Genomic DNA, 20,485 nt, shown 5'->3' with positions numbered 1-20,485 from the left:
GCCCCCAACTGCCCTCCCCTGCTGGCCCGGTCGCCCCCAACTGCCCTCCCCTGCTGGCCCGATTGCCCCCAACTGCCCTCTCCTGCCAGCCATCTTGTGGCAGCCATCTTGTGACCACATGGGGGTGGCCATCTTATGTGAGGGCATGATGGTCAATTTGCATATTACCTCTTTATTATATAGGATTATTGACTGTGTTCCCTATGCTGTACTTTACAGCCCCATGATTATTTTATAACTGCCAATTTGTACTTCTTAATCCCTTTACCTTTCCCACCCAGTCCCCAACTTCCTCCCATCTGGCAACCATCAAAATGTTCTCTCTATATATAAATCTATTTCTGTTTTGTTTGTTGTTTATTTTGAAATGTTAGGTATTGTTATTATTATCCTCTTGTTTCTCAAATGATACCTACCCTCCCTGCCCTTCCTGGAACTTTAATGGTGCACTGGGTGGGGATGCCATTTCTGGTGGAGATTGGGTGATGATGAACTGAGAAAAACCTGCCTGAGCTTTAGCTTGTCCTCCCTAGAGACCTCCCCCTACCTCCTCCCTGAGTCTGGGAACACTGGGAACACTGGGCATGTAACAAGCAGAGAGTGGGGCAGCCACCTGTCTCTATCTCCTGGGTCCTCCTCAGAGAAGCACAGGGCACCACATGCTTGGTCGCTGGCTGCCACATGCTTCACTCCTCACCTTTTACACAATTTGAGGGCTACATGTGCCATCCTCATAGTTCCTTTCACATCACATGGCAGGTGATCAGCAACCTCTTTACCTGATTGAACAAAGGAAACCAAGACTCGCCTACCTGCTTATTATACCCAAAAAGGTTTAATAGAGGGAGGAAGTGATTTAAAAGGAAAATCTTGCTAGAAGTGTAAGATATGCATTGAAGAAAGCTAGATTAACACAAAATAAGTAATGGCACAAATAAGCTATGTTAGCACCAGATCTAAATTGATTTTAAAGGAAGATCAATAGTGAAGGGGTGACTTCACTAAAATGTTTAATCAGGAACTCAGTTGGTCTTGGAACAGGCTTACGGGTATGATTCATTCCAGTTCTCTTAAGAAGAAACTGAGGTTGGTGTAACACATAACAGTCTTCTACATGTATCATTTTATGGGGACCCAAAAAAACCTTCCTAAATAGAACTATTTCATTCCTGCTGCCTAAAACATATCACTTTGGCATATGATTTGAAATTTCATAAACCAGATATTCAGCTTAAATTTATCTTCTCTAAAATTTGTAAGCACAAATTGGGAAGAGTAGACAAGGTTATCACCCTTTTAAACCTTGGTCGGAATGTACTTAAACTGAATTTTTCCAAATGTCTGGCTGACACTACCAGAACTGAGGGAATGAGAGTGTTTAGGGTTATGGGGCAGGCAGTGGTTTGGGGTAACTGTTGGAAGAGTCAGTGTGGACTGAGCAGATCTGTGTGGGATGAGTGAGCAGCTAATATCACTAGTTGAGGAATGAGCCTCAAGGGGAGGTGCTCTAGAGTGAGAAAGAAATTCTAGGAATAAAGAACTGAGGAGACCAAAGGTTAGCCCTCCTCTTATTATGAAGACAAGAGGTTTCTTGTGTTTCATGGAATTGGAGAAGGTACCTGAAGGGCCCACAGGGGGAACAAGAAGAAACAAGCAGAGTTCTAGGACCCCATGTTCTACTTTCTCTTCAGCTGTCCCATTTTATCTTACAGGGTGGGGCAAAAATAGGTTTACAGTTGTTCCTATACAAAATAATACAATAATTAATAAATAATAATACAAGAATAAACTGTGTTTTGTAAACCTACTTTTGCCCCATCCTGTATGCACATTTAACTTATGCTTGTGTGTATGTGAGTTTCATAAAAAAGTTAAGGTGTTGTTTTTGGAGGGAAAGGAAAAAAAAAAATTACTGGCCTAAATACCATGCTTAGAAACAACCCTGCTATTCTGAAGAGCTAACTTGTCAAAAATCATGAAAGATGGGATCTTAAATGAACATGGTCTTTGCCAGAACAAGAAGAAGAAACATTCCGTTTTAAAATTTAATCACTTTCTTTCACTGAAATTTTGATTTTGTATATAGATGACAATAAGTAGTATCATTTTATATAATTTTAACAAAAAGAAACAACTGAAATTGATAATTTAGTTATATATGAAAAACTTTGAAGGGGTTATCAGATTTCTTTTCAGAGTTAGTAGAAACATTACTTTGTGAAATTTTACAATAATATTTTTCAGGTTCCAATTTAAAAGATCTTAGATGTTAAACAAGGTTTTTAAAAGAGAATTTAAGAAAGAACAATCACAGTTAACTTATTCCTTCCAATAAATTGTATCAGAGAAGGAAAACATTTCCCAAATGGGTAGCAAATGATGAAGCAGGCTTTGAAGGTACACTTGATAACCAACAGGGTGCAATGAAAGGAAGGGCAGGAGAGGCCTTGAAAATGAGGTTAAGTCAACTGGTGTTTAAGAAAAGCAATTATTGGGCCAAAAGAATCTTTCACTGAAGGTTATTTCCCAAGGAATTAGTAATTTATTTTCATCTTATGAGCTTAGTTCCAATTTAGTAGAAACAGGGAAAGCTATTTCTTTGACATTGAAGAAGAAAAATTGTGGCTCTTTTATCCAGTCTTGTGCTCCATTTTTTTCTATGCTAATCTGCTTTTGAAAGTTGAAAAATAATCAAAATAAAATTGGGAGAGTTGTTTAACTAAAGGTTTTTTAAAAATATATATGTTTTTATTGATTTCAGGGAGAGGGAGTGAAAAGGAGGGAGAGGGAGAGGAGTCAGAAACATCAATGATGCAAGAGAATCATCAGTTGGCTGTCTCCTACAAGCCCCTCATCGGGTATCGATCCGATAACCCGGCATGTGCTCTGACCAGGAATGGAACTGTGACTTCCTGGTTCATGGGTTGATGCTCAACCACTGAGCCACACAGTCTGGGCTAAGTGAAGGTTTGCCCCCCCCCCCCTTTTCAAATCATTGGCTTCATTTCTTCTGGATATATTTTCATTTTTACCTTCATGAGGAATGAATTCTATGTCTAATAAGGTAATTCAAATATTAACATCTGTTTAGTTTTTAATGCCTTCTAATAATGTGCAATGTTTGGAGATAAATATAAATGTAAACAATATAACATTAAGAATTTAGACTGATTCTAATATTGAATAATACTATGGAAATTGCTATCCCATGTTAGATAATTCTTGGCTTAGACTTATTAACAATTTAAATTTTTTTTTCTTAACTCGATAAGGTATAATTTTTATAATTTTACATCAGATTTTTATAAATTCTTAGCATCACCATGACCATAGTTGAAAACCAAAATAAAATTCCTCCATGGACACATGGAACAGACTGATGGATCTCAGAGGGAAGGGGGGACAGGAAGAGATTAACCAAAGAACTTATATGCATATATGCATAGCCCATAGACACAGACAATAGTGCGGTGAAGGCCTGGAGGGAGGGATTGAGGGGGTAAATGAGGGGACAACTGTAATACTTTCAATAATAAAGATAACATTTTTAAAAATCCTTCCATGAACAACTTCTTTATATAATTAAGGTAATTGTTAGCTAATAAATGGAGTATTTTTAATTGTTTTAAAATATTTCTATGTTAAATTATCAATTGTAAACCTGTCTTTATTAAGTATAGATATCACTCATATGAATTTGTTTCAATATTAAAAAGAAAATTGAGGTTATAGGCAGAAAATACCTTAAATTCTTATCTCACAGCTACAAACATATCTGTAGCTACTAGTACATTCAGTATAAACATCTTCTCTCTGGTCTTTGAGTATTTCTTCTCCTGGCTATTTCCACCTACTGTACTCATGATCCCATCTTATCTCTCCAAAGCTGGAAATTCTAACATTGGCTATTCCCTCTAATTTATGCATGTCCCCTCTTAATCTCACTTTGCCTCCTTGCTCATTTCTTAATGCCGTCAGTTGATTACATCCACCATGGATTTCCAAATGTCCAAATCCAATGGGCTCTTTTCAGTTCTCAATTTACTTAATCTCTCCAAGGCAAATTATAGTGTTGACCTCACCATTTCCTTAAAATGCCACCCTTCCTTTGTTCCTGTGATCCCACAGTCCTCTGGTCCTCCTACTACCTTTCAATCACTCATTTCCTTTGCAGGCCTTACTTCTTTCTGTTGCAGCTTTTCTAAAAATCCTTACCCAAGGATATGTTTATTGATTTGAGGGAGAGGGGGAGAGAAACATCAATATGAGAGAGAAACATTGATTGGTTGCTTCTCATATGTGCCCTGACTGGGGCTCAAATCCACAACCTAGGTGTGTGCCCTGACTGGGAATCGAACCTGCAACTTCTGGTATATGGGACGATGCTCCAAACAACTGAGCCACCCAGCCAGGGGCTTGTTATAATTTTTTAAGTAAAATAGGTAATATATGTTCACTGAAAAAAAAAAAAGGCTAAAGATAACAGAGGGGAAAATGTCAACTGCCACCTGCTGAGAACCCATTTGGGAAACTAGATTTTATGTCTGGGGCATTGGGGAGCCATTGACATATTTTGAGTAGGGGAGTCAGTTGGTCCCAAAATGCCTTTCAGAAGTTATTCTAGTTTCAGAGTAGATGGGGACAGGGATAGAAGAAGAGTTAGGCAGCAGTTCAGAAAGAGACAACGATGGCTTCCACTAAGGCCATAAGCACTGAAAATAGAGAGAAATGGGTGGATCTAAGAGATATTTGGGAGTTAAAAACAATAGGACTTGGTGATCTTTTTGGATGAGAAGAACACAGAAGAGGGTAGAGAGAAGACATTTAAATGTCTAAGTTGGATGACTGGATTATAGAAGCAATCTGCTTGTAGAGGAAAATGAGAGAGATTTTATTTGGGACATATTGTCTTTGAACATCTTGGAAAATACAAAGTGGAGATGTGATATATCTTTATGATATCACATATATATAGCTTGATAAGTATATGAAGTCTTGAAGATACAGATCTGAGGGCCATGGTTCATGAAATAATGCGAGAGGATGACATTTCTCTTTGAGGGTGTACAGAGCAACAAAAAAAGGGATAGGGCTGATGGACATGCCATTTTATCCTGAGCCATAACCTCCATGATGGGCAAAGAAAGAGGATTCCACAAAAAAAGAGTATTAAAGGGAAAATATCCAAACAAATCAGGGCAAATCTAAAGAAGTCAAGAGAAAAGTAACACAGGAACCAAAAGTGCCTACTGGATTCATACAAAAGTGATTCCTGATAAGCATGAAACTGATGTAAAGAAATTGAGGCAGCAAGTGGAGGCCACTCATTGAAAAAGTTTAGCCAAGAAAAAAAAAATGGAGATGATAGCTGGAAGGGAAGAGAACTTTGGTGGTTTTCACTTTTGTCTCTGTTTTCTGTGTGAGCATGTTTAAATGCTAATTGGCACAAGCAGGATGAAAGGGGAGGCAGTGAAGATACTGGAAGGAGTGGCCATAAGGAAGTGAGCACCCAGAGGAGATAGGAGGTAGGTAAATACAGAGCTTGAGGCAAGGAACTGAATTTAGGCTGGAGGAGAGTCACTTCTTGTATAAGACAGATGGCAAAGAGGAAAGGGTGGATACACTTGTGATAGAAATCGGTGAGTGTGATGGCTGGGAGCTGGGTGATTTCCCTTTCTGCGATTTCTATTTTCCCCATCAAGTAGGAGGCAAAAACACAAGCTGAGAGTGAGAGAACTGAAGTTGGGGGGGTGGCAATTTGAGGAGAGTAGAGAAGGTTTTTAATAGCTGATGTGGAGAATGAAAGTTGAGAAAGACACCTAGATGGATTGTCGGGCAGAATTGGGAGCCAGTAGAGATGTCAGATTGTGAACATGTGTGCCTTTGCATCAATTTGTGAGCATGATTCAGAAGTCCAACTGAGGTCCTAGATTTCAATTTGTAACACTGGTATGACAGAAAAATAGTAGAGAGAAGAGAACTAAACCTAGTGACCTAACACAGTTGACATGATAGACCATAGAGTGTAAGCCCACAGCAAGGAGGGTGTAAATAGTATAGATAAGTACCTCCCAGTTCTTGATCTCATTCTGTCTCTTTCAGAGCATGGAATTTCTTGTTTTTAATTGAGCTGTAATTGGCATGTAACATTATATTCTTTTCATATATAGAACATTATGATTAGATATTTTTATATATTATGAGATGATCACCACAATAATCCTAGTTAACATCTGGAATTTCTGAAAGAGGGCTATTAGAGGCAGAGATGGAACAGTATTAATAAGGTCCAGGTGTAACTATGAGAATGGTTGACTAATGAATGTGGAGTAGAGATAAAGATTGACAGAATTTAGGAGGTCAAGGTCTGAGGCTGAGGAGAGGTAACTGTCTGGGTCAAACTGCTTTTTATTGTGTATTTTTGTAGGAGATGTCATTTTAAGTCACAGTTTTATTCACATTACCAAAAAAGTATTCAGTAGCTCAGATGTTAGCTAAGACTGCCATTCCTCTTATCATATAAGAAATATTGGCTGAACCCCTTTCCCCTCTGCTTTCCATGCCCAAGGCAAAGTCTAATTGCGGGGGATTCTATACATCATCACAGTCATCTCCAGCTTCTGATCATTTGCTTCGGGTTACATATTGCTTTGCTCTTGTAAGCATGCTGTTCCTAGCTTGCATGGAGCTGTCCTAAATTTGGAACTCAACCCTTTTTTCTTCCCCTCCCTTCTAACTTCTACAGCAATCAAACAAAACCAAAACAAGAACATTCTTATAAGGTCGTTGTGTAAAAAAAATTGAGGGTTGGAGTGATGGAAAGGAATATACATTACAGCAATGGCAACAACTTTCAGGTCAAGTACTACATTTGTCAGTTCTTAGAAAGTGCCATGTTGATTCTGAACTAGGCTTTCATTTTCCCAGTAAATCACTTAGCAGTCTTTTCTCTTCTCTGCCTTTTCTCCTTAAAAAGAAAGATTATTCTATATTCTCAGTCTGAATGATTTAGTTTTCTCCAGGCTGTACCTTCAATATCAGCTTCAGATCTTTGGGAATATAAAAAATTTGGCCTAATCATTAAATTCAGGCAAGAGATGATAGTGAATCTGATCATGGCAGTGGAGGCTATGAGAAGAGGTCAGATTCTGGATACATTTTGAAGGCAGAGCCAACAGGTTTTGTTCATGGCTTGGATAAGGGCTATGAGAGAAAGAGAGAAGTCAAGGATACTGAAAAGTTTTTGGCCCAAGAACTGGAAAGATGAGTTGACCTTAGTTGAGATAGGGAGCCCATGGGAAAAGCAGGTTTTTGCATGGAGGATAAGGAGTTCAGCTTTGTCCATGTGAAATTTTAGGTGCATTTTTATATCTAAGTGGAGATGTCAAGCAGGCAGTCAAATGATCTGAGTTTAGGTCAGAACTGAAAACATATTTTGGACGAGTCACAAATAAATCTACCTAATTCCACTCTGTTTGTCACTTGATAGGCTCTGTGACTTAAAGTGAAATGTCACAAAACAACTTTAATTGGTTAAACAATAGTTAAGTTCCTACAGCATCTCATCAACATTTTAACAAAATGCCATTATTCAAGGACCTGCCGGATAAGACATGGACTGCATAATGATAAAGTTGCTGACTACTCTATTTCCTAGACCACTTTACCCCACAGAAGTGTTCTTTGACCTGCTACTAAGAACCAGAGGAAAGTCTTATTAAAACCCAAAGCAGAAAACATAAAGCAGTCTGTTCCTGATACTGTATTTCTACAAGACCTGCAGTACCCGGTGCATATCACTGCCTGCCCGAGGCCCAGACTGCTGTGAGCCCTGTCTCTTGGGGCTCACTCATTTCTCCAGAAGGGCCTCCTGGAACATATCACAAAAGCAGGACTTGATCGGGGCTCAGAGACCCAGTCCTGCAGAGCTTCCCCTCAGGGCCTCTTGGCATTCTTTATACAGAGGTGCCCATCCACATGACCCCCGGCCTCCACTGAGTAGCAGCAACCTGACTTCTTCATGAGAAGGTCAATCATGCCAGCTAATACTCAACACATTTTGGCACTTGTTGCAGGCATCAGGTTTAGTGTACAGTGCCTGAAGTGTGTTTTTCACTCGACTAATAATGGCTAACAACTGGAAAGCAGTTACTGTGTGCCAGGCCTCGTTCTGAGAACTTTAAAATACAGTAAGTTTAAAAGCAACTTGAAGCCATTCCAAATGATACTATGAGCTTCTGCCCAGGGCATGCAGAGACTTCCTCTAATGTAAAGTCAATTGCAGAGCCTCTTAATCTTCCCATCCAGCCAGTAATCAAGTCATTCTCCATTTCTAGCATTCTTTAGAAGAAGGTTGTTAGAGCTCTGTTATATATTCTATTCATACCACCCAGTACTCTAGACCCAACACTCCAATATGTGTGGGACTGTGTGTGGGGGGGCGGGGGCGGTGGAGGGCACACAAAAGCTCTCTAGTGGAAGGCTCATGAAAAGACAACATGGACGAAAGACAAGAGGACAAACTTACTCAGGTATGAGCTAACATCTGCACAGACCGACATTCTGTGGAACAAGTAGAACCCCCTTCAAGCATTGCGGAGGTGGACCTGGGATCACGCAGACAGGGCAGGCACTCCTGTCACCAGAGGCAGACACCACTGAAAGGCAAGCCCCTTGATTCACTTCACTGACCAATCAAAGGCTTTGCTCCAACCAGCAAATGTAAAATGTGCTGAGGCCCATGGCTCTGGTGAGCTGTCATATGAAATGAATTACCAAGGCTCAGAGTCAGGATGTGAAAGTAAAACTGCTGTGTAGTTCCCACTGCCACAGCAGCCCAGCCCAGCTGTGGACAGCAGGGCAGCCACTGTGCAGGCAGACGGGAGTCCAAGTGCATTCCTTGTTACCCGGCTGTGCAGTGCTGCAGCCACGCCGCAGGGCCGTGCAAACTGGAAAACAGCAAATGCACTCACAGTTTGAATCATCTCCAAGGAATGCAAGATCTTTCTGGAAAACCCCCTAAGTTCTCTGTACAGGCATGTATTTCTGGCTCTAATTAAAACTCTTATTTCTAGTCTGTATTCACCCAAACAATGTTGAGTCAAACCACTAGAAAATCTGTTATCACTCAAGTTGGTACATATTTCTCATATAACTGAAATATTACATAATATCAGAAACTGTTAGATATAAAAGTAAGAACTGAATGCAGACAGCGATCCTCATGCTACCGTGGGTCTCACCTTCCAGGGGCTCAATCAGGGATCACAGCGAATACTGAGGGCATGGGCCTTGAGATCAAAGCCTTTGACAATGGAGGAAGTATTGAGTCAGCCCAATCCACAAACCACGCTGTGTGCCCCTCCCATGTCCTCATTCATGCCAACGTTGTAAAAAGTTATGTGTTTGAATGATGGTTTAAAGTGCCCTAAGCAATTAAGTTTTAAAGCAAGAGGGCTAGTTTCTCTCCAGTATATATATGAAACTCCCAATAAAGTTAAAGTCCTCAGGTGCACTTGGGGGAGAAGATGGATTAAAAAAAGAAAGGTTTTTGAAAGGAACAAATATGTCAAAAAGTTAAACCTGAGGTGTTTTCCCCCCTTATAATATTAATAATGTATTAATAGTTGGAAAAAGTCTACAGATAAAAAAATATATACCAAACAATGTGTATCAATTCCATAATCACTTGTTCCTAATTTGCATCTCACTTTCCGAAGAAAAGTACTCCTTTTCCCCTTGCCCGGGTGTTAGTGATTTGAAACACGTGCTGTTCTTTACTTTCTGTTAGCTGCCTATCCAGTGCAGGATTCTGTACTAAGTTTCTGTTATGTGATGTGTGTATTTGTTTTAAAAGCATTCCTCTGAGAGCTCTAGTTTGCTTGTGATGCTTTTAAGAAAAACAAAAGCACATATTCCTTAGCCTAATTCTAAACCAAGACACATAGTACATAGTACCTGTTGTTCAGATGGTGGTTTGGGAAAATACTATGCTCTTATTCAGTTTATAAAGCAGCATTAGCTACCTAGCCTCTCAATGTATAAAGAAGCAATAAGTAATATTCACTGACAACAAAATAAAATTCAGGAAAAACAATGAATTCAAATAACAGCATAACCAAAGAGGATCCTGGGAGTGCTTCTCAAATATAGAGCCATTCATACCCTGAACACACAAATATTCTATACTTCCAACACTGTATTAGTTGAGAATGTTCCTTGCTAGGGAAAATGGGCAGAGCAGGATAAATTAACCAGTAAAGATTAAATCACAGCGCCCGGAATGTAGTAAGTTTGGTTGCTAATAAAATAATTTCACGTTGTGCAAACATCAGGTAACCTGTGTGCCTAATGCTAATAAGTCACTTGAGGTACACTTAAGGAAGCAACTCTGACTGCCCACCACATGTACCATTCTATGCCCTAATTTTCTCCTTTTACCTATTTTCTTTTAAATCTCCCTCTTGCCTATACTTTAGACCTTTAAAATATTAGACTGCTGGGCTCCACTGGACAAGTTTTTAGGCTGTATACATTCATTCACTCACCACCATATGAAATATAGAATAAAGGCTTATGGTTCATGCAAGAAATGTAGGCAAAATTACTTTCTCGAAGAGTAGTAGCCCTTTTATTGCATTCAGGACTAGAAGTTAGATAATAGAAACCGTCATTTATAGGTTAGAGTCATTAAAAGGGTCCCGCATTGCTTAAACATTGTATTCTAACATCAAGCATGTGAGTGCACAGTATATGCTCCCCTCAGCAACCCTTGTCTAGCTGCCTCCTGAAATAGCCAACATGCTGCAGGCTCTCTGTGAAACACCGAGAGGTCAACAACAAGCCAAATGCTATGACTAGTACATTTTGCACTCACACTTTATTGGTTTGTGTAACATGAAATTATGTAACGGGCATCAAGGGTTTGGGAATAAATGCAACTGACTTGGAAAGTCAGAGGGGATCCCCAAACAACAATTATATATGAAGGAGTATAAGCGAAATACAGGCATTTGGGCAGGCATCAGGCCAAGGGGCTGCTTTCTAAGGGAGCTGTGCAAGGTGGTGGTAGCAATCGCTGATGCCAAGTGAAACCTGGGTCATTGGTATCCATTGAGGTCAACCAGAAATGAGGTGGGGCCTGGAGTAAATGCTGCCAGGTGCCACACTAACCTCTGAGCCAAAATTTCGGCTTCCTCATTCTTCCAAAACTAACCAGGGCTGGGCTCCAGGGAGTAAATGCCAGAATCAGACTTCAGAACTGGTGAAATAATCACCATGATAATGAACACCATTTATGGAGCACTTACTTTGTTCTGGGCCCTGGGTTTATGAGATTCAAATGCATAACCTGTATGTAGCCAAGCTATGTCATGGTCCAGTCATGACATGGAAATGCAGTCAGAGACACAAAAGCCCAGCAACCAAGTAGCAATTGAAAGTAATTTTAGTCCTAGTTTCACTCTCTTGAAAATAGAGAGAAAAACCACACACTGTTAAACTTTTTAAAAATCCCCCACCAACAGGAGAGAGGTAGGTTTTTATAGAGAAGACGCAGAGGCATCGTATAGAAATTATTTGATTAGTGATAGCTTAAATGGTTGCCCTATTTGGGAAAGCCTAGTTGGCTGTCGGTGATTGGTTGTCCTTAGGTTTCATTTTCTCAGATTGCATGTGTTGACTCTAGATTTGGGGTTGCTTACATAGCCTACCAAGGCACTAGAGCCACTTCGTCTAATGGCCTCCTTGTTTAATTACATTAACAATGCAAAATTCACAAGGCATGGGGTTCCCTGAATGGCCCTGTTTCCCTCATGTGGAAGGGAATATTTCTTTCTCTTGTATCTCAGAAGAATGGTTATGTCTCATTTTTTTAATCTCTAGAATTTTTCCCCTTATTGGTGAACTTCACAATTTAGGAAGTTAGTCTGGAAGCAGTATAAATAAATGACCAATTACAGGGGGGCAAGAAAGAATAGAAAGACAGTGAAAAGCTGTGGTAAGCTTTCCAGGGATGGTGAGTGGCAGTGACAATAGAGAGAAGCAATATAGAGCAATAGAGAGAAATGAATGACTTTGAAAAGTGAATATGGTAATTAGTTTGATGGAGTGTAAAGAAGATAAGAGTGGGGGTTAAGTATGAGGCAGGGAGATTCCTGGCTTGAGCAGCTAAGTGATGATACCTATTACTGATATGGGATTCAAGTTTAGAGAGAAAACATTTAAAACTTCATTTGGAATATGAAGTTTGAGATAACTGTGAGACTTCCAAGTAGAGATATCTAAGAAGCATTAAAAAGAAGCTTCTGAGGTGGAGATATAAATTTAGAAAATGATTCCACCTGAATGGTATTCAAAGTCAGGTAGTGAAAGAAACCATCTAGGAAGAGAGAACAGAATGAAGACAGAAAAGGAATTTGTTCTAAGAAACTTTAAAGATTCATGGCTGGGAGAAAGATAAAGAGCCATCAATGAATTGTGGGAAGATGAGGACAAATGGAGACAGAGAAAACCAAGAGACTATGGTAATAAGAAGCAGAGACAATTTCAGAAAGGAGAAAGTCAATTATATTAAACTCTGTTAAGGGGCCAAATAAGAGAAGGACTCGAAAGTATCTATTGCTCTTTGCAACATGGAAGTTATTGATGACCTTCGAGAGGACTGTTTCAATGGAGAGGTGAAAGCAGAAGCAAACCTAGAGTGAGTTAAATGGAGCTTAAGACCAGAGACAGTTAGTTCAGACAACTCTCTAAAGAAATTTGACTATGAAGGGAAGAAAATGAGTCAAATGGTAGGTTCTTTTTGCAGGTGGTGGTGGTGGGGGGGGGGGTTGTTTTTTTAAGATATGGAAACCTGCTTTTAAATGATGATGGGAAGGAATCTGTAGAAAGGAGAGGTTAAAAAAAAGGTAATAAGAGACGGAATACATGGTGGTAAAATGTCCCAAGGAAAAGGAGACTGGATGATACAAGTGGAATAATAGACCTTGGGTAGAAGGGAAGAGATATCAGGAAGGAGGCTGGGGGGAGCTGGGTTAAGATGCAGGTAGATTTGCAGATTTGGTTAAAGTAGTTCCTGTCTAAAGGCTTCTATCAAGTTTATGAAGAAGCCCTTAAAGGTTATCTGCTGAGAATGGGGACTATAAGGAGGAGTTTGAGATTGGAAAAGAATGAAGAAGATTTGAAGTAGGCATTGAAAAGAGCGGGGAAGTAACGTATGAAAGAGAGACATATTTAGATTACTGGGCAGTGGTGAGAATTCATTTGAGATTGGATTTGCCTTGTTGTATACATATTGCCTCCATTAGGGCTCAGCTATTAGTGAGGGCATTGGAAAGGCAGAGTTGATTATGGTTGTATTGGATGGATGTCAAGGAACTGGTAAGAGAATAATTGAAAAGATGTACTGTGGAATCTAAAATGGTTGTAGAGGAAGTGAAGACAGGAAATGGTTAAAAACAAAACAAAAAAACATATATAAGCCAATGGACTAGAGGTTGTGATGAGAATAAGCAAGTAAGTTCAATGACCAAATCATAGGAGTAAAAATTGTGATTAGAGATTTTGAAGGTGAGACTGTGGAGAGTGATAAAAAATAAAAACCAGGATGTGACCCTGGAAGTGGGGGACTAGAATGTGGTAAAGATCATTGACAATGAGGAAGTCAAGGAACTGAGAAACCAGACATCCTCCCAGACCCCTTGATCAAGGTTTTCTCACACACAACCTTCTAAATGTTTCATATTTTTCCTTTCTTATTTAAATTATGAATCCACCTGGAATTGATGTTTGTGTATAATATGAGATTACCATTTTTATGTTCTTCTATTTGGATAACCAACTGTCCTCAGGCCATTTGTTGAATAGTTTAGTCTCTGAATACTCCTTGAATTCCTTCCTTCCAATGCTATTCCTGATTCCTATAGCTTGAAGTATTATAGTACCCTTCAGTCTCTCCTCTCTACATATTCTTTAAGTTGCCATAAAAGATATCTTTCAAAAATACAAATTTGACCATGCCAACTCTCTTGATTAAAGTGCTTAAAATTTTTTCTGTGTTACATTTAGAATAAAAGCCAAACTCCTAATCTGGCCATATTTAAGCTGTTTCACAGTATTTCTCCTTACAGTATTTCTTTCCTTTCAAATCACCCTTATTTTCTAACATTATCCACACTTTTACTCAAATATTACTGTTTAGGTAATATATGATTCAATTAAATGTTAAATCTTCATCAGAACTACTAATTATGTTAATGAATGACACATTTAAAAAGTTCTAATTCATTAATTTGAAATTTATTGGACATCTACTATGCATAAGGCACTACATGGTACTCTAAGTTTCAGAGTTTGCAATCTAAAGAACAGAAAGCATAAATCCCAATATCTTTGAAGAATAGAGGAATTTAAGTATAGCAACATACATTTGAGCCAATTGCTATGAGAGAGAAATGGCATTTTGTTTGATGGAAATTTGGAAGTTTTGTCAAAAAGTTAGGTCATGAAAGATGGTTAAAATTTAGAAAGCCAGAGAAGAAGATGGAAGTGCATTTTAGGTAGAGGGGTAGCATCAGTCGAGGCAAGAGAAGTGGGGAAGTGTGACCTTGGAGTACAATATAGAGCAGGAGAAAGACAAATGACTAGAAGGGTAAACTGAGGCCAGAGTACAAAAATACTTTAAGGTTAGTAGACTGGCCTCTAGCTAGCATTGGGAGTCAATGATAATCTCCATTAAGGGACTGATATAATTACGTTGTGACATGATTGGGTGGAATTGAATGCAGAGATTAAATCTAAGAGGATGCACTCATAGTCTAGGCATATGTTGGCTTATCCTAGGAAGTAGGGAAGCCAAAAAGAATGCAAGAGAAATTTTAAAGTAGAATCCATAGCAGTTAGATGACCAAAGAAAGGAGAAACTTGTCTAGATCAGCTCCAGAAAAGAAAAAGGTAAGAATTTCATGAGAATTTCCTGCATCTGACTAAACATCATCTATATTTGTATTTGCTCAAACAGACTTTCTTGTACCTCTTTTTGGTGACTTTAAAAAATATTTAATATTTAAAAGTATTCCATAGCCTAACTTTATGTCTCTAGATTAACAGTTTTATTCTTATTTTCCTTCTCTCCTCCTTATGTGTGACAGCTTCTACTGCACATGGTCGGGTCCCCGGATCAGGACCTCCAGGAAGCTGCAGCTGGTTGCATATCTAACATCCGCAGGCTGGCTCTTGCTACGGAAAAGGCACGATACACTTGAAATTTGAACAGACATTTCAAGCTATCAAATTTTACATGACACAGATCATATCACTCCCATGGCCAGGAAGCTGAAATTAGGAAACATTTATTAGCAGACCCTTTACAAGCAGACAAATGCCTGAATGAAAACATATGGATGAAAAATATGAAGGATATTGTTCATGCAAAAACTGCATGGATATTTTTGTTCTATTTAATGTTTTAAGGATTTATGTAATGAAATGTAAAGCCAATAAATTTTTGATGATTTTCCAGGAATCTGAGAATATATATATCCAGAATTTTTGTTCAGTGATGCTTTTGTATTTGTGAAAATTTTAATAAAAGATATGGACTTGCAGTGTGCAGTGCTATAGTGGATGAGTTTTCAGAATCCCCTTTCTGTTAAACCTATCTAACAGTCTTGTCATTATGGTTTTGTCGTTTTGATCACTTGCAACCCATGGGAGAGTTCTGAAGAGATGTGCTGATTTCACAAACTGTTATTAAATAGAATTCAGAATTAAGCAGCTGGACTTGAGAGATCATCCCGAGGTCATTCCAACTTCCCCCTAAATCTATTAAACATCTGAGAAGATAATGTGTAACTGTCACTTGACCAGATCATGCAAATCACAAAAACATAAGCAATGCATGAGTTGTGTGTTTTTTAACTTTTGGGTTTACACAGCATAAACAATGATACATTTTATTTCCCTCACAGGATTCACCAACACTTTTATTGAAAGAATGAACTTGTGCTGGTGTCAGGGTAATATTACTTCACATAAAATTGCTTTGAATTTCTGTATTTGTTTTCAGCACACAAAGTACTTTTTAAAAAGTGGCTACAAAGGATTAATAGCATTTTATCAGGTTATAGAAACATTAGAAGCCACTTAAAAGAATCACATATGTAACCTCAGTGTACTGAAATGTTTGGGAACTAACTGTGCAAGCATCACCAGGAAAATAACTTTGCATGCATCAGCTCTGTAAACAGACAGTCTAGGTTAATGCTTTAAAAAGCAGGCCAGGAGGGTTTATGAAAAAATATTAAGTCCTGTGTATGTTTGTCATAATTTGCAGATGATTAACTAAATTGAGCTAAGTGTAAATAATTTGTATGAAATGAAAAGCCTGTACAGAATGAAATTACCACTGATAGTTTCTACGATTAAAAAGCTCAGGAATTTCTGAGAATTTTAAGGTTTTGTAAAACACCAATTCATCATCATTGGTTTTAAAAGGAGGTTATAGAAGAGAATAACAGAAACAAGGAGATGATATGAATACTAAGAATTAAATTTAAATAATACTGTAAATCCTTTAACTTTCAACAGTGTATATTTCTAACATTAAAGTTACCATGTGGCTGTGTTTCACTAACATTAAAAACACATCTAGAGAGATCCAGGATGGCAGTGGAGTAGGTGGAAGTGACACTGACCTACTCCCAGGGTCAAACTGGAATTACAGCTACTATAGAACAGTCAACCTGAATAACCAACTGAAGACTAGCTAAAAAGAAATCTTATAAGTGAGGATTTACAGAAGAAGCCACTTTGATACTGATAGGGAAGGGGAGACAGTTAAAGGTCTAGCCACGTACCCACATGCAGTGCCTAAGAATCCAGAGGAATATCTCAGCTGTAAAGGCTCCCCCTTAGGAGTGTGGGGTCTCAACCCCATCCCTGGCTCCCAAGCCCAGAGGACCAGAGCCCAGCAGAGGAGACCACATAACATCTGGCTGTGAAAATCAGCAGGGATTCTGCCCACCAGGGACAAACGGGAGTCAGATTCCCTCTTAAAAGGCCAGCAAAAAATCTCATTCACAGCCACTCACCCTGAGCTCCAATGGAGGGAGGGTGGCTGGGAATAGAATAGTGTTGTGCGAGGAGAGACTGGGTTGTGTGGCTCTAGGGAGAGAGCTGAAGGAGACAGCCCTCAAGGTCCCTGTGCTGAGTCCCTCAGTTGCAGACACCATCTTTCTTGGGTTTAGCACTCCCTTCCATATGGTAGCCTGGGGAATGCAATAGCTCCACCCTTCCTACTCCCTGTCACCCTCCCCTATGGAGTTCACACCCTGTGGAAGAGTCAGCTGCCTGGGGTATAGAGGTACGGGCAAACTCAGGGGGTATCAGAGACTGAGTTGTGTGGCTCTGGGGTGGGAGACATTCCCTACACCTTCCCATGAGCCTGGCCAATGACAACCCTTCATGGGAGATCTAATAGCCCCATTCTCCAGACTCCTAGGGGCCCCACCCTCTTGAGCTCAGGATTTCCACAAGGTTTCCACTCCAGACTTGAGTTCTGTGGCTCTAGGAATGGCCCATTTTTCCCTCGCACACCTGACTGGTGCAGAGACCTCCATCACATAGCCAAATCTTGGTCTGTTTGGGCCTGATAAACTCTTCTTGCCTCTTCCTGATGATACTCTGAGCTCTACCCCACCACAAAGGTCTGTGGACTTTTGTTGAGTGGCCTCAGACCCAACAGTGGCACCAAGTTTGAATCTGTATCAGTCTGGTGAACATTGCCCCTACCTGGTGACTCACTAAAAACCTAATTTACACAACTCTAGTGTTGCCAAAGGCTCTTTCAGTAACAGCTGAACAGGCAGCCAACAGGTGAAGAGGCAGCTGGCAGTGGATCTAAGGTGCCTTAGGCCTTTGGCTGACCAACACCCAGGTTTGGTGCTGGTGGAAGCCGGCCTTGGGGCAAAACTTGGTCCTTCCCATGCACACCCAGCCTCAGCAGAGGTAGCTATACATTGTGGATCACTTTGTAGCTCCAAAAAGATTGCCCAGGATCAATCACAGGCAGAATCTGATATTGACTTGAACCAGAGTCCCAAGAGGCCCCAGAACCAACACACCTGGTGACCAGCTTCAGAAAACATCAGAGCAGGATCCAATTAGCTTCACAAGTGGCATATCTAAAGGGAGATCTCAGCAGGCACGAGAATCAGCTGAGGCAAATTCTGCTTCATGGGGTCGGTCCTGCACAGCAGGTCATACATTGTGATCAGGGTCAATCCGCACAGTCACCAGCCTCAGGGTCAGCCCCATGCACAGACAGGCCAACAGCAATTCAGACTCAGCTACAACAGGAGGGCTCACATAACCCACAAAGGGACATCCCTGGAACAACCAGCTCAGGTGATCAGGGAGACTGCATCACTGGGTCCCACATAAGGCCACTCTACCAAGATGGGGAGACATTGCAGATCTACCTAATACACAGACACAAACACAGAGGCGGTCAGAATGAGGAGACAAACATGCCCCAACTCAATGGGCAAAAACTAAAACCATTTCCCCTAAGAACAGGAATAAGACAGGGATGCCCACTCTCACCTCTCCTGTTCAATATAGTACAGGAGTGGTGAGAGTGGGCATCCCTGTCTTATTTATAGCCATAGCAATCAGACAATAAGATGAAATAAAAGGCATCCAAATTGTAAAAGAAGAAGTAAATCTGTCATTATTTGTAGATGACATGATATTGTACACAGAAAACCCTATGAACTCCATCAAAAATCTACTAGAACTAATAAATGAATTCAGCAATGTAGCAGGATACAAAATTAACACCCAGAAATCTATGGCTTTTTATACACCAATAATGAACTCACAGAAAGAGAAACTAAAAAACAAAAACTAAAAACAACAACAAAAAACACAATTCAATTTACCATTGCAACAAAAAAAAATTAAAATACCTAGGAATAAATTTAACCAAGGAGGTAAAGGACCTATACTCAGAAAATTACAGGATGCTGAAAAAAGAGATAGAGAGGAAGACATAAATAAATGGAAGAATATATTGTGTTCATGGATTAGAAGAATCATCATTAAAATGTCCATACTACCCAAAGCAATCTATAGATTCGATGCAATCCATATTAAAATACCAATGACATATTTCACAAACCTAGAAAAAACTCTCCAAAAATTCATCTATCTGGAATAAAAAGAGAACCCGAATAGCTCCAGCAATCTTGAGAAAGAAAAACAAAGTTGGAGGGATCACAATACCAGATATCAAGCTATACTACAAAGCCACTGTTCTCAAAACTGCTTGGTACTGGCACAAGAACAGACATACCATAGACCGATGGAGCAGAACAGAGAACCCAGAGTTCAACTCAAGCCATTATGCTCAATTAATATTTGACAAAGGAGGCAAGAGTATACAATGGAGTCAAGACAGTCTCTTTAATAAATGGTATTGGGAAAATTGGACAGATTACATGCAAAAAAATGAAACTAGACCACCAACTTACACCATACACAAAAATAAACTCAAAATGGATAAAGAACTTAAACGTAAGACAGGAAACCATAAAAATCCTAGAAGAAGCCATAGGTAGCAAAATAGCAGACATTTGTCATAGCAATATCTTTACCGACACAACTCCTAGGGCAATGGAAACTAAGGAGAAAATAAACAAATGGGACTACATCAAAATAAAAAGCTTCTGCACAGCAAAAGAAACCATCAACAAAACAACAAGAAAGCCCACTGCATGGGAGAACATATTTGCCAATGTTATCACCGATAAGGGTTTAATCTCCAACATTTATAGGGAACTCATACAACTTAACAAAAGGAAGATAAACAACCCAATCAAAAAAATGGGCAATGGATCTAAATAGATACTTTTCAAAAGAGGACATAAGAAAGGCCAAGAGACATGTGAAAACACACTCAAAGTCACTAATCATCTGAGAGATGCTTAACAAAATGACAATGTGGTACCATCTCACACCTGTCAAAATGGCTATCATCAACAAATCATGCCCTAGCTAGTTTGGCTCAGTGGATAGAGCATCGGCCTGTGGACTGAAGGGTCCCGGGTTCGATTCTGGTCAAGGGCACATGCCTGGGTTGCTGGCTTGGTCCCTAGTGGGGGGTGTGCAGGAAGCAGCCGATCAATGACTCTCTCTCATCATTGATGTTTCTGTCTCTCTCTCCCTCTCCTTTCCTCTCTGAAATCAATAAAAATATATTAAAAAACACACAAATCAACAAACGACAAGTGCTGGCGAGGATGCGGAGAAAAAGGAACCCTTGTGCACTGCTTGTGGGAATGCAGACTGATGCAGCCACTGTGGAGAACAGTATGGAGTTTCCTCAAAAAACTAAAAATGAAACTCCCATTTGACCCAGTGATCCCACTTCTAGGAATATATCCCAAGAAAACAGAAACACCAATCAGAAAGGATATATGCACCC

At 39.7% G+C, this 20,485-nt stretch overlaps 1 protein-coding gene across 2 annotated transcripts in view; it reads left to right on the top strand.

Annotated features, from left to right (window-relative positions):
- The window catches only part of ARMC4 (armadillo repeat containing 4), a 221,512-nt gene extending 205,910 nt beyond the window's left edge, over positions 1 to 15,602 (top strand). For both annotated transcript variants that reach the window (XM_005876555.2, XM_014548019.1), the window contains one exon: positions 15,150 to 15,602. In XM_005876555.2, coding sequence (XP_005876617.1) covers positions 15,150 to 15,263 — 114 coding nt within the window. In that variant the 3' untranslated portion in view covers positions 15,264 to 15,602. The remainder of the gene's footprint in view (positions 1 to 15,149) is intronic.
- The last annotated feature ends 4,883 nt before the right edge of the window (positions 15,603 to 20,485 follow it).

The sequence above is a fragment of the Myotis brandtii genome, unplaced genomic scaffold (genome assembly GCF_000412655.1).
Source record: "Myotis brandtii unplaced genomic scaffold, ASM41265v1 scaffold49, whole genome shotgun sequence".
NCBI lineage: Eukaryota > Metazoa > Chordata > Mammalia > Chiroptera > Vespertilionidae > Myotis > Myotis brandtii.
The sequence above is the reverse complement of the archived record's forward strand: the minus strand, read 5'-3'. Positions and strand labels throughout refer to the sequence as shown.